The 15,403-nt window shown below is 26.6% G+C and overlaps 1 protein-coding gene across 2 annotated transcripts in view; it reads right to left on the bottom strand.

The window, feature by feature from the left end:
• LOC106682330 (uncharacterized protein C6orf163 homolog) overlaps positions 1-15,403 on the bottom strand; it is a 327,193-nt gene that overhangs the window by 7,685 nt on the left and 304,105 nt on the right. For both annotated transcript variants that reach the window (XM_067045332.1, XM_014423127.2), the window contains 3 exons: positions 15,174-15,319; positions 2,754-2,877; positions 1,071-1,267 (listed from right to left, as the gene is read on the bottom strand). In XM_067045332.1, coding sequence (XP_066901433.1) covers positions 1,071-1,267; positions 2,754-2,871 — 315 coding nt within the window. In that variant the 5' untranslated portion in view covers positions 2,872-2,877; positions 15,174-15,319. The remainder of the gene's footprint in view (positions 1-1,070; positions 1,268-2,753; positions 2,878-15,173; positions 15,320-15,403) is intronic.

Genomic DNA, 15,403 nt, shown 5'->3' on the forward strand with positions numbered 1-15,403 from the left:
TGTTGTCCAGTTTCTGAGGCTCAGTAGAATGAGGTGGGCCAGGCATGTTGCTCAGATGACTGAGAAGGATCTGCCAAGGAAAATAGTGACAGAGGTACTTCATGGAACAAGACGCAGAGGAAGACCTTGCCTTCGATGGAGTGACGGTATGAGTGGTGATGCCAGGACCATGGTGGGAGTGAGGAACTGAATGGCGGCCGCACAAGATCATAATGATTGGTAGAGGCTGGTGCAAGAGGCCAGGACTCGACATCGAGTTGTGGTGCCAAATTAATAATAATAATAATCATCCCTAATTCTGTAAAAAAAAAAATTAATTAAATGTTTTATGTTGTGAAGTTATTATTACGTTCCCACATTTGTTAATAATACCATTTATAATAAAATTATGTGTTAAAAAAAATTGAGAATTGTGTTCATTGATCCTTTTGTTAGTCATGGTTGATGTACCACAGAACAAAATATCTTCTTTAGTTAGTTCTAGAGAAAATTATCTTCCTTGTTTGAATTCCTTTATTTAAAAATCACAATGATGCCCCTTCATCTGGTACAATAATCATTATTGTCCTCTATTCAACATATTTATGTTACAATTGCATCTCTCCCAACTTGGTCCAAAATTGGAATTGCACTGGTACAAAATATTGTCTGATTTGTTAAAATTAGCACCAAAATATTCAATATAAGCAGAGTCCATCTTTTTTTTGCATAGGCTAATTTTAACAAATTAGACAACATTATGCACCATTAGAATTTAAATTTTGGACTAAGTAGGGAGAGCTATTGTAACATAATTAAGTGAAATAAAATAAAATAATTAGTGTACCTAATGATGGGGCGATGGCCCCAAAACGTTATGATTTATAAATAAAACAATTTAAACATGTAAGATAATTTTTGCTACACCTAATTAAATAATATTGAAACAAAAATTATATGGAAACAAAAAGTTATTTTTTTTTAACATTTAAATAATTAAAACTGAAATTGAGGAAAATTAGAGTGATTCAAGTGTTTTGTAGTGGTACAATTTAATTATTTTAAAAAGATTTCTTAAAGTATTTACTTACTTCTGTGTTCTTCAATATTGCCATCTTTCCTTTATCAAGCCACATTTTAAAGTCTTTTTTTATATGTTCTTTATTCTCTTGTTTTCTTTGTTCGAGTAAATCATTCATTATTGGCAGGTGCTTTATTAGCAATTTTCTGATTGATTTCGCTATTCTTTTTTTTGATTTGTGCTCGTAATCACTATACTCAGGTCCATCTGTAATTTGTTTAGTTTCGAATAATCAAATTGTAAAAGTTTCAATGAAATTCAACAAGGATATTCAGAAGTTTTGGTAAACAAAAATAAATTTAATATCTGTTTTGAAATTTATATACATTTGTATACTTATTATATTATTATGTAATATAAGATCAACTTATGTATAAAATCTAATTATATAGTTTGTTTTGTTCTTACTTTAGTCTCAGATAATTTGATATTATTTTTCTAAATTAATGAATTGGGTTACCTAAAGGAGCCCTTATGTAGAAGAAGGAAGGAAGAAGGTAGAAAATGAATTTTTTAATATACTCTTTCCCGCAGGAACTAAAAGATATAAATTCATATTGTTAGTTCTATCCCATTTCTCATTTATTAGGGAGAATTTTAAAAGTTTACTGAATAAAAATTGTCAATGGAATATTTTTGATCATTTTGACATCAATGTAATTTTTTTTTTTAACTTTAGAATTTTGTTTTATCTAGTTCCAATGTTTCTTCAGTTTCACAAAATACTTTAAGTAGTGTGATATATGTCCGAAACAGATAGAAAAAAACTCAATTTACTTGTTTGAAAAAAAATAAGCAACAAAAACATGACTGTAGGCATCAATATTTTTATTTTGTTTCTCTATTGTTGTCAAGACAATTGTTACATAAATGACCTGTACCTGAAGCTAAGGCAGTATAGAAAGCTATTTAACTGAAAACAGTTAAAAACAAATATTTAAAACAATTTTATAAGTTTTTCTCGACCAAGCAGTTGAACGTTTTGGAATATTGTTATTTGTGTCGATGAAACTTTTCATAAACAGTGATTTTGACCTTCATTTAATCTAAATAAATCATAAGACTTCAAAAAAATTATTTTAAAAAGTAAGTAAGTATTATGCAGGTAATAAGATCTGTAGGGTATTGGAGTATTTGAACAAAAAAACTTTTAAATGAAATATAAAGTTAATAAACTGAATAATAAAGTTAATATAGAAGAAATATGACAATTGATTTTTTCCTTAAAATAATTTTCACTTGCAAGTAAGTTTATCTCATGAGCTTCATTTCACATAGTTTAAATATTTAAAAAAATATAATATATTTTCAAAAAAGACCCCAGAATTGTTTAAGCTAAAACAAAATTGATAAAATATTCAAAAATTAAGTATTTTTCAATTATACCTTTGCTTGCTAAACTTTTGAATTTCAACTCTTTTATATTATATTTATTTAATTTAAAATCTTTAATGAGGAACGCTCAGAACTTACTTATTATTTTTTTTTCTCAAAATAATTATTATTTAGCAACTGCTAAAAGAATATAACAATTTACTAATTAGATAATTTTCCTCATAGATTTTATTCCAATTTTCTAAACAAGACAGCTATTCCTTTGTTTATAAGCTACTCATTTATTTTAATACAGCTAAGAATAATCCCACTTCTAGACCTATACTCTTCACATTTTTTTACAAGTAATAAATCTTACAAATCATTCCACAATAAACCTTCTCTTCATCCTGCCCCATCTCTCTGATGCTCGGCTTGGATATTAAACACTTGGCTATTTTTAAAGGATCTGGAAACCCAGTATCTTTTGCAGTCATGATACACTAAAAGAAAATTATCATTAAAAGAGCTATAATTAAAATTCAACTATTTGTATAGATTTTATGATGAATAAATAGTCATGATTTTACAAAAACAATGTTAATAAATTTAATCAAGACAAAGTGCTATTAAAACACTTATGGAGCATATTATACTTTTACTTTTCCAAAAATTAGGAGTATCATATATTATCCAAAAAAATAGATTTTTTTTAATTAAACAAGCTTATGTTTCATTGAGCTTCTTCTGTTTTATTACAATTAAAGTTTCTTAATAAAGTATTAAAGAAAAAGTAAATAAAATAGGATAAAATATATAACAAATTTTAAAATTGAGAAAGATCATATTTTTACAAGATAAACCTGGAACATTTAACAATGAATAATGTACTATTTATCAATTAGAAGGCTTATATTTTTATTTCATTTAAGTGTTATTGTAGAACAAATCCTTTCCACAACTTCCCCCAACACATGTTCCTTTATTGACGTTTCAGAGCTCTTCCCGATCCTGAAATTCTACCATCCTATAAAATGCATTTCATTTATTTAGCTTTTTTTTTTTTTTGTTTATGAAATTCATAATAGCTTTTTTCATCTTTACTTTCCAAGTAGTTACGTAGTCCTACATGTCTGTATTAAATAAGTTAGTTGTTTTATAATGTACTTGTATACTACTTTTATAATTCATTTTCACTATCACACAAGAACTCTCGTCCCTAATTTAATTCTTTATTTCTTCCTTAAATCTTCCCTTCTACTACTGTTGTTATGCTATTTCCTAGGATCTTTCTCAGTTTTTTAACTTCATTATTAATTTATTTTTATAATTTTTATGTTATTAGTCTTTTTAAGACTATTGTAACGGCAATATATTTATTATATCTGCATATTTTTTGTGTTGGTTTTAAAAATTCAAAGTATTTTTGATATATTTTGTTATATAGATAGTTTTTTTTAACTTTCACTTTCCGAAACAATTGCATTTTTAAAATCAAAACTGTGTGAATTTTAGGAAGGATTTTTTCACAACAAAACTAGTATGGAATAAAAACAATAATAGGAGATGATCAGGGCTGCAGATAAGAAAAACCAAAATAGTTTTCAACTGTTTATTGACAGCAACTGTTTTGAACCACAATGCAGGTTTCTTCAAGGCTGGTGTGAAGGAAGAAGGTGTATACTACCAAGGAAAGTAATTTGAATCGATAGTTGGGTATAAAAGATATCATCAAATAAAATTCCTAGGTGAATTTGAAGATTTATTAAATAAAAACACACATCCATTGAAAGAAGTAATTATTTTGTCATAATCTAGGTCAAACAATAATATACTTTAAATTACAGTATTTTATTATCAAATTTCTTTCCCAATTCTCTTACTCACAGTATTAATTCTCTTATTCTCAATCATCTTTATTTATTTATACATCCATAACAAGTTCTTCTTATAACTAATATATAAATAAATCAAATAAGAATATTTTAATATTGTCATTTTACTATTTCACAGTTTATTAAGTCAATAAGAGTATAAAAGAATCAACAGTTATTCAAGGATAGTGAATAATAACTAGTTAAGAACACGCTTAAATAAATACGACTGAAAAAAATATAAACCTTTTTTAATTTCAATCAGTAAAACAAAAAAAACGATGAAAAAATGACAATTCAGAATGTTAAAATAATAGTTCGGCTAACTGCCAAAAGATAGCTGCACAAATCAAGGAATGTCGAAAATAATAGTTTGAAAAGACTCCGCAAGAGGCCAGCACTATCCAACAGTCTTTTCCGAAGTCAAAATATAGCTGAAAATATTTATTTTTATAAAATAATAAAAGTTCAATTAACTGCCTACAGATAGCAGCACAAACCAAGAACGGCATAAAATAGAAGTTCCAATAACAACCGTAAGATAGCAGCACCATCCAGACAGAGCATTCCGAAGTCTCAGGAAAATTTTAGTTTATATTAGGATAATAGGAAGTTACAAGAGCTATCAGACTAGTCTTATCGAGCCCTAGTGAAATTTTTGAGCTCTTGTTATCTCCTACTATCCTAATATAAACTAAAATTTTCCTGAGACAGGAATGGTCTGGCTGGATGGTGCTGCTATCTTACGGTGGTTATTGGAACTACTATTTTATCCGTTCTTGGTTTGTGCTGCTATCTGTAGGCAGTTAATTGAACTTTTATTATCTTATAAAAATAAATATTTTCAGCTATATTTTGACTTCGGAAAAGACTGTTGGATAGTGCTGGCCTCTTGCGGTGTCTTTTCAAACTATTATTTTCGACATTCCTTGATTTGTGCAGCTATCTTTTGGCAGTTAGCCGAACTATTATTTTAACATTCTGAATTGTCATTTTTTCATCGTTTTTTTTTGTTATATGATTGAAATTAAAATGAGTTTAAATTTTTCTCAGTCGTATTTATTTAAGCGTGTTCTTAACTAGTTATTATTCAGTATCCATGAATAATTGTTGATTCTTTTATGCTTTTATTGACTTAATAAACTGTGAAATAATAAAATATTCTTATTTGACTTTAACTATGATAAAATAATTTAACCTTTATAATTAGTGTGTGTTGCATTGTTTTTAATATCTTTTAAAAACTTCAAATAATATAAGAATTTAATTCTGATTTAAATGCTAAGTTATATATTAGTTTTGTTATGAAATATTAACTATCTACATACATAAAGAGAGTTAGGCTTTTAACATCTTTTATGAGGACATATACACCATAAGAACTTGTTATAGATGTCGAAATAAATAAAGATGATTTGAAAATATGATTGAACTGCGAATAAGAGAATTGGGAACGAAATTTGATAATAAAATAATGTAATTTAAAGTATATTATTGTATGACTTGAGTTATGACAAAATAATTACTTCTTTCAATGGATGTGTGTTAAATTTTAATATAGGATAAATAACAATAATATAAAATTTTAATTCTTATTTTGCTATTATGTTACAAGTTGGCTTTTTAATTAAAAATTGAAGAAAATGTATATAGATTGAGAAAGCTATGCTTCTGAGGATATGTACTCCAAAAACTTGTATATGAAGATAAAATACAGATGAACATTACTTTTTGTTTTCACTTATCTATTTATAAAAGATACAGTAATATCGTGGTCTTGTACAATTTTGAACCTAAGTATTCAATATACGCTTTACGGTCCACTGCGAGCATATATTGCCCAATATCAAACACCAAGTTTCAAAAAAAGTTTAATGAAATTACACATACACCTGGAGTGTTACAGCTTGATTTTTTTCTTAAATCAACTTATTAGAAGTGCCACTTTATATACTGAATTTTTCACTATTCTTACCATTTTAATTAAGGGACACCCCTATTATATCTTTATACATGTTCATTTATTCATAAAAATCTTCTTTTTTTTTGTTAGATGTGAATAGTCTAAAAATTCAAGCAAAGCAGTGATATAAACTACACTGATAATCCACTGGACAATAATAAAAATGATAGAGAGAAACTCCGACTTACTTTGGACATTTAAAACATTATTATTCATTACCAAAGAACCTCTAATCATTGATACATTATTTATAAATATATTCATATATTATTTATTAACATTTTGTTGATAACTTAAGTTAAAAACGCAAATATATTTTGATCCTTACCTCTCACTTAGTATTAAGAAGTAAGAGTGTAAACAAGGTGTGATAGACTGCAAAATATACAAACAAATTTAAAACTAGGACAAATCAATTTAAGGTATGACAGTAGAAATATAGTGTTATTGTGATGAGCAAAATGTAACAAAAAAAATATATACATAAATATATTCTTGATTATGGCCTCAGAGCTAAAAACATCGGAGAAGAATAAACAAAGTGAGAGATAAGGATCAAAAGATATTTGTCTTTAATTGACATTATTTCTGTTAGAAAGGTTCATTTTCCAGACTAAATACTGAACCAATTAACAAAGGAAGTTTAATTAATAATTAATACTCTTTAAAAGATATTTTTACATAGATTATGCATTTACACCTAAAATTGTATTAGGCACTACCACTATCTGTAAATTAATTAAATACTGATTTTTATACCAAACTAATAGAAGAGACAACTTTAGATAGATTTGTATTAGACCTTATATACAAATCAAATACATACATATACAAATCTGGGTATACTCTTCATTCTGAAAGTATACATAGATCAGCAATAACAACAATTGTAATTTCAATTTACAAAATAAAGAGTTTTGTAATCAGAACACTCGCAAATGTTACTAGCTGTGCCCCACTGTTTCCTAGACATTATGTAGGTCTCAGCTCTTTCTTTTTTTGACTCACAGAAATGATTACAAATGGCCAAGGTCTAATACAAAATTAAAACAAAAATCCTCAGATTTATTTTCACATTTATCAAAATCGTTTTGGACATTATTATTTTGTATAAATTTTTTCTGTTAGAAAAGTTCCTTTTTTTTTAAATGTACTACACCAATTAATAAAGGTTGTACAGTTTCACCTAACATTGTAGTAGGTACTACTGATATTTTTAAATTAATTGAAAACTATATTATTCTTAACAATTTTATTGGAATACATGTTTTTCTGGCCAGCATCAGAATAAAATTTAAACATGAGTTAATTTAATGAATACATCATCATGTAAGAGTGTGAAATGCAAAACCGATTTTTATATCTAAGTAATGGATGAGACAACTTTAAACAAATTTAGACTCTTCAGTTTGAAAATATATACTTATGAGTATAATAATGATTGCCATTTCGATTTCTAAAATAAAGGTAGTATTTTGTGGCTAGCACCTTCATAAATATTACTAGCTGTGCTCCACTGTTTCCTTCATGTTAATTTAAAATTATATCTATCTACTTCATGCAAATTATGAATACATGAAGTTCATATATTCATGTTCATATATATAAATAACAATTAAATTTTATTTAAGGTGAAGGTAAATTTGTTAAATTTAAAGCAACAATATTCAACCAATTTTGATTCCTAAAAAATATGTTGTCGGATTCGGCTTTCACCAAATTTAGTTTATAAAAAATGGAATATTTCACCAATTTTAATTTATAAACAAAAATTTCATTTAATTTTTGCACAGACTCACAATCTCAAAGGGGTTTAAGTCTGTAATGGAGTGAGCTAATAAAATTTTTGTTTATGAATTAAAATTAGTGAAATATTCTTGCCTTTAAATCCAAAAGTTTATCAGGGAAATGAACATGACTATTCATTAAAAAAAAGTTTGATTGTTGCTTTAATGAAAGGAGAAATACAATACATAATATTTAATACTTTAGTTAAATAATATTTGATATTCAGAAGAAAAAAAAACTTTATAACAGATTGCAAAATAAAAAGCTTTTGTGTATATCTGATAAAACTGTGAATGGGAAAAACAAATATTTCAATTAACATTATAATGTAACAAGAAAGGTTTTCTCTATGATAAGAGTGTATATTTTTTCACCAACTAATAGGTTACTAAATAGATGTATTAAATATTTGAAGTACAGATATTACTGAACGTAAATAATTTTTCCAGAAGTCACTGGTATAAAATTATTTTTTAAGTTACCTGACTCAGGAAGTGCTGCTCTCTTTTGGTGCCTAGAATGATTGGATAGTTCTTGCAGTTAGATTGCAACATTTACTCAAACTTTTACCTTAGCATTGTTAGATTTTATGCTAGCTTGTAGGGGAGAATTCACATAAAAATAAATTGTTAATTCCACCTATTCAGTAATATTCTTCACTTATATTATTAATCCATTAGATATCTGTTTATTTGCAGGTAATATACATACATAAAGAGTGGTTCAATGTGAAATTGATATACCTAAACAAAAATATTTCAACCATATTTTATTCCTTAAATTATTAAAAGAAATTAAAATAATAGTTTTGATGATCGTACAGATGCATTATTATTATGAAAAGAAAGATAAATTGAAACAAAATATTTATAACCAAACATATATGCTAAACTATATAACATTCAGTTTAAAATACTACAAAGTAATAATAAATCTCTTTTATCTTATTCAAAATTAAAAAAAAAAAAATCAAACTTCTTGACTGCCTTGTACTTTGTTGGTAAACCTTTACTTCCAATTACTTCTATAAGCAAATTTGGTATGGATTCAACTAGTTTTATAGGTATGATAATAAGAAATTTGACCCCATTGTCATAATAAAGCTTCTTTTGTTGGAAATTTTATGTTTCCTTACTTATATTTCAAGGCTAGCACAACTATACTCAATAAAATTGACATTAGGTGACTGTGGAGGAATTTCCAGGACTTTCAGACAGTTGAATATCAGCCATTCTTCCACTAAATGTGCTGTATGTTTCAAATTGTTATCCTAGCAAACTACATTAAAGTTATTAAAGCTCAATTTGTCCACATTTATTCTTAAATTCTATCTCGAAATTTCAATTTATGAATGTTTATTTATCATATGAGCAATAAAATGCAAACTACCCTAATGTTTAAAAAAAACAAAGTTCTAAATAATTTAAAAGCTTCATTCCCTGAATATGTTAGATAAAGATTGGATTAAGCATCAATTGACTTGGTTTTTTTTTTTTATCTACAATATTAATAATATAATAATAATATTATGTGCAATAATTTTTATTGCATTGTGTTCATTATACATTATTGTAATGACAAATATTAATAACAACTAATAATATAGAAAAAAAACATGATTAGTCCATACATTTTACAAGTGATCTTGTTACAAATTATAGATATATATCTGCTTCACTTAGACTTCCGTCTCCATCAGGTTTTTATAGTAAGAAAACATTTTGTTTCTCATTCTTCACAGTAACAGTGGACAGAACTACAGTTTTCTGGTAAATTAGCACCAGCATTCGATTTCTACATAGTAAATATACTTTTTTGTCTTTTGTTGTGTTATTCACACCAATTTAGACAAAATACCAGTTTCCAATCTTTATCATCTCTTCAACTTTTCATTATTATTCCGCATGATATCTGAATTCATTGTGAAAAACTAATCACTTTTCTGTGTGATGGTGTTTCCATCTACTCTAAAGATATATAGGAAAAGAAATAATTCACAGATTAAGTTGGCTTCTGACTTCCACAAGTTTTGTTATGGCCATCATAGTAATAGAATACAATATTTTAAAAATATTCTCACTTTCCATATAAGTAGGACAAGATCACAAAATTTCTCTTAAGCTTTTCCATTTTTTTCAGTTCAACTGATTTTCAACTACCTCTTTCAATTGTATTAATGAAATAAGATAATAATATGAATAATAATTAAAAAGACATGTACATCTATGATCCGTTGAAGGCTCTTGGTTGCAGTACTTTATGACAGAGTTGTTTCTGGGCCAACAGCTACATAATTAGGTTATATAGTCAGCAACACGGTGTCAAGTATATACCTTCATTGAAGTCATTCTTCAATGGCAAGTAATATATAGTGGGGATTATATCTTGCTTATGATGTTAATACAAAGGAGAGTAGCAGAAGTGTTGCCCTCTCACAGCTCCTGAGCAAAGGAAAGTGGCATTTGAATAGGTATTAGTACCCTCTAAGGACCTGGTTTCAGCATTCCTTAGGATATTGAAGATTAGTAATGGGTTAAAAAGAATTTACTGATCTGCTTTTTTTTATTATCATAATTATTTCTTATTTATTTATTTTTTTGTCAACACAGTAAATTGGAATAATATTATCTTACATTAATTATTATGTAGTAAAATCTATTAGGGCAAGCAATTCTAAGGAATTGTAAGGAGTGAACCTATTTTTAAAAATTTTCTAATAGACTTTTAGCATCTTTTTTTTTTTTTAGCGTTTTTCATGAAGCCCTTGTTTTTAAATTTTATTTTGTGAGTTCTGTGATGTATTTTTAAAAGTTTTATAAAACTTTTTCATGGTGTAGAATTACAACCTCCATTAGCCCCGAAAGGGAAAAATTTTCTTTTTCTTTTTTTTTCCTAAAGCAGAAACACCAGGAATACACTAATGTGAAGAGTGTATGTATATATTATTTTATAAAATTTATAAAGGTAACATTTATTTTAGCATATTTTATATATAAGTTTTTTTGTGTGTTATTCATTAAATAAATTTCAGAACATTAGGTAATTTTAATTAAATTATTATGTATTTTTTTGTATAAAATATATTGTTTATTTTAGATGCATTTTGTTGCACTTGTTTATTGTTCTGGAACTAATATGGGAACAACTTGGGAATTGGAAATAAAGGCGGTACATATACTAAAAGTAAATTATGCCTACAGTTGTGCTTAAAAAAGAACCAGGGAATTGGGATTAATAGCGAAAAATAAATAATAAATCAGATAAGCTCATTCAATAATCTTACTGCTTTTGCTCTAATCCATACACCATGAAGATAATGTTTTTTAAAAAAGGACAGTGAAATTATAAGTGAAATCCTTGAATGAATACTCCATCATCTCTATTTATTGGAGCATTTACTTCTTAATTTTAATGAAAATTATGTCTCTTGGTCTGATGTTGAAATGACTCTGGAGATAAAACAAGGATTATCCTTAAAAAACCATTAAGATTTCCTTTACAAGTTATTACTAATGATAAAAAAAAAAAAAAAAAAAAAAAAAAAAAGGGAAGAAACACAGAAAATAAATTCAAAGTGTAAATTCAGAATGTTTAACTTAATACATCTTCTTAGCATGGAAATTATAGTTAAGTAACCTTGCAGAACAAATAGAATAGGAAAAATTCATAAATTTTTCAGATTCTAAACATAAAAATAAAGTTCTGAAACATTTCAAGAAATCTGTAATAGAGACAATGCCAAATTAAGAAATTAACAAGCATTAAAAACTTTAACGTAATTGTTTAATCTCTCTCTAAAATTTAATCTAACAGGGTTCATTAAATTTTCTTGCATTAAAAGATTATAACATTCATTTCATATGCAGTTCTAATGAACCAAATCACGAAATATTTTGACAAATTATTCAATTTATTACATGGCAATATATTAAACATTATTAGTAGGATTTTTCTTGCAACTGACAGTAAATAGAATGGAATAGTAAACATGTCTTTATTCATACATTGCATATTACATTATAAACAAATACAGAATACTGGTATGGGTAAATATCATCTGCCAGGGTGATTTCTATGGTATATTTGGACCTGATCGTACAATTTTTATTTATTTATTATAATTAAAGGCTGTTACAAAAAAACTGCCTATAATTTAAAATTTATATAATAATAATTTTTGTGTACTATAAATAACTTATTCAATATTTTCTATTTAAAATCTCTATTAATTTTTTTTCTGAAAAAATTGTTCACATAAATATTTTTTCTTAAGATGAGTCAAGGTAAGTATATACTTGGGGTAGGTAGATACATAGGAATTTGCCTCAAATTTGTTTGTCGCAAAAGCTATCATCTGTGGTGATTTGAAGTAAATCCATAAATTTACTCCAAATTAACAACAAAATTGTTATATTTATAATTAATTATGTAATTAATAATAGCTTCATTATTCTTTTGATAAATTTATTTCAGGCGCTCTACTGATAGAAACAATCTGCAAAGGTATCAAAAACTCTTACTCATAACATTGTCACTTATACTCCTTTTCTTGCCACTCACTTGTTTGTAATATTCCAAATAATCATAATAGTGATGACTGGACATCTAATGTCAAAACTAGTTATAGTTTCATTCTAAATTTGGACGACTATAACAGTTGCACGCCAAGTGTGAACATTTTGACCCATCTTAAAAAATAAATAATTATACATCTCACCTTTAATGCAATAATCAAATAACTCAAAAATCTAACTTTACATGAAATCCCATTATTGATTGCTATCCTATTATACTGTTAGATGTTGATTTATAACGGTGTATTTTTCATTTACATTATTATTTCATTAAACGATATCGTTAATGACAATCTACTCGAAAATGCGCTCTTTAGAGATATGTTAATATGTTTTTGTGTTATATGAATATTATATATAAATCATATAAATATTTAAACTAATTTAATAATTTCAGAATATTACAATCTGCTTATAAACAAGTAATAATTCTAAATACAAAACATTAATTCAACAATACTGAGTTTATGTTTTATAAAGTATTGTCTTTTAATAATATTTCTAATTGTTATTTACTACATTTAGATTGCAGGCATCTTATATGATGATAACAGATACAAGACTTTTAAGGGATCCTCGTAGGGTTATAGAGCAAAATGTAATTCAAGTTCATTTTGAACTAAACTGTCAAAAGATAAAAGAATTTATGCAAAATCAGTTAAATCACATCCTATATTACTATTATTGGAAAAAATCCTTTTACTTCTTGACAATCGAGGATTGAAACCAGAGTGGGTATTATGTCCACTTTTTTTTATTATGTCTATTCCCCAGGACAAATTGGACCAGATTATTAGTCTTTGGGTACTTCAATAGATGATGGATGGAGGCAGGTATGAATAAGTCTGGACTGTAACTTTTTCTATGTTCGCTTACTTGGCTACTTTTGTTATGGTATTTGTGAATTTGAGTCTTTCATGTTTTCATTTTTAGTCTCTGGAGTTGTTTTTATTTTTGTATTTGTCAGGTTTCTTCTGAGTTGTTTTATATAAAAAAATATATAAATAAAAATCAGAAATTGCCTTCTATGGAAGAAAATGCAGAAAGTATTTCCCAATTTAGGTGGTGCTGCTAAATATTGAGGTAAAAGGGAAATAAAAAATTGAAGATGTTGACGGAGAATTTGATTAGAGCCAAAAATAGATCTAAGGATTGTATATTATGCCATTTTCTTTGTTGTTATTGTATTAATATATAAACTGTAAACTACAATTGTCCGGTTTGGTGATATATTCTTCAGTAAATTGACGCTAAAAACATGTTTTGTTTTTGTTGTATTTTTTTTTTTAAAAAAGAAAGAAAATGAAAAACACTATTTTTTCATTTTATCTTGAAATTATTATTTACTGATTATATATAGTTATATATATATAACTTTTTTTTGGCTATACTTGAAATACTTTCTTCTGCTAATTATTATAAAACTACAAGTAAATAGTGTAATTTATGATTAATAACTATTACAATTGAAACATTGCTTAATAAAAACATTACTTACCCGTAGTGTGTTCTACAATGCGATTCAACTAACTCCAGGCTTGTGCCAGAACTGAATAGGTTTTGAAATGGAGGTAGGTTTGCTTTGGTTTTTTCAACAACTAACCATTTTTTCTAGCAGGTAGTCCGTCTGTTACTTCTGTTTTGTATTTTGTCTGTTTCGATTTAGTGTTGTCAATTGTATCTTATGTATTTATAGGTCAGAGTAACCTGATATTAAATGAATTTAAATTTTGTACATTCAATTTTTTTATTGATAGCTTGATTCTTATTTTATAGCTATCAACCTGGAGTTATTAGAACACACTGTAAGAGATAATTGTAAGCAATATTTTAATTGTAATAGTCACTGATCATAAATTACACTATGTACTTGCAGTTTTAGGATAATTAGTTGAAGAAAGTATTTGTTCTAAAAAATTGTTTTTTTTTTCAATGTAGGGCATAACTAAACAAACAATAAAGTTGTATTATTGACTGGTCCTTGAGACCCTTCCCCCCTCAAAAAAAAATGTGTATATATAATTTCTGAATTTTAATTGTAATTCTGAAGAAAGTAGAGAGTTAGACGATTGCTAAAACAATAGAATTGAAAAAAAAGTCCCTTTCCACAGTTTTAATGAATCTAACAGTGTACTATTATAAGTAATTGCAAGTATATTTACAAAATTACAATTATAAACAAGTTAATCACTTGGTTTTATCAACCAAAGTTAATCACTTGGTTTTATTAAGCAAAGTTAATCATTTGAAACAATAGACAAACATTTCTTATAACCTTCTTATGATAGTTCACATATGACCAACTAGGAGGGCTTGAATTAGATGCTCAACAATGTTATTAATGATTAAACTGAACTTTTCCCCTTTAGAAATTATTACAAGACCCCAATAATAATAAAAGATTTGTTTTTAAATACGAAAAACAAATTAGAAAATTCAAATACATATTGTTAACTTATGTACAAAATCATTTCTCTTATATTCTTTGAGATATTATCATAAATGTATACATTTTCATTATCTTTTCTCTCATTAATCAATAAGTTTATAAAATTATAAGTTTTATAATAATATAATATATAAAATACAGCAAATGCTACCTCGCCCGGAGGTGTTTCAGCGTCATGTCCTGTCACTGCAACCGTCTCCGAGAGTAATTTGCGGATAGGGAACGGGATTGTCCGGTTCCCGGTCGGCCTGTTGTACAACCTCCTTCTTCTGCCCAACACGTTGTTTATCCATGCTTCTATTTTAATTAAAAATACAGAAATAAATATTTTTTGGCATGTATAATAATACATATATAAATAAAAAGGAGACATTAGGATAT

The sequence above is a fragment of the Halyomorpha halys genome, unplaced genomic scaffold (assembly GCF_000696795.3).
Source record: "Halyomorpha halys isolate HHAL.00 unplaced genomic scaffold, Hhal_1.1 Scaffold407.1, whole genome shotgun sequence".
NCBI classification, from domain to species: domain Eukaryota; kingdom Metazoa; phylum Arthropoda; class Insecta; order Hemiptera; family Pentatomidae; genus Halyomorpha; species Halyomorpha halys.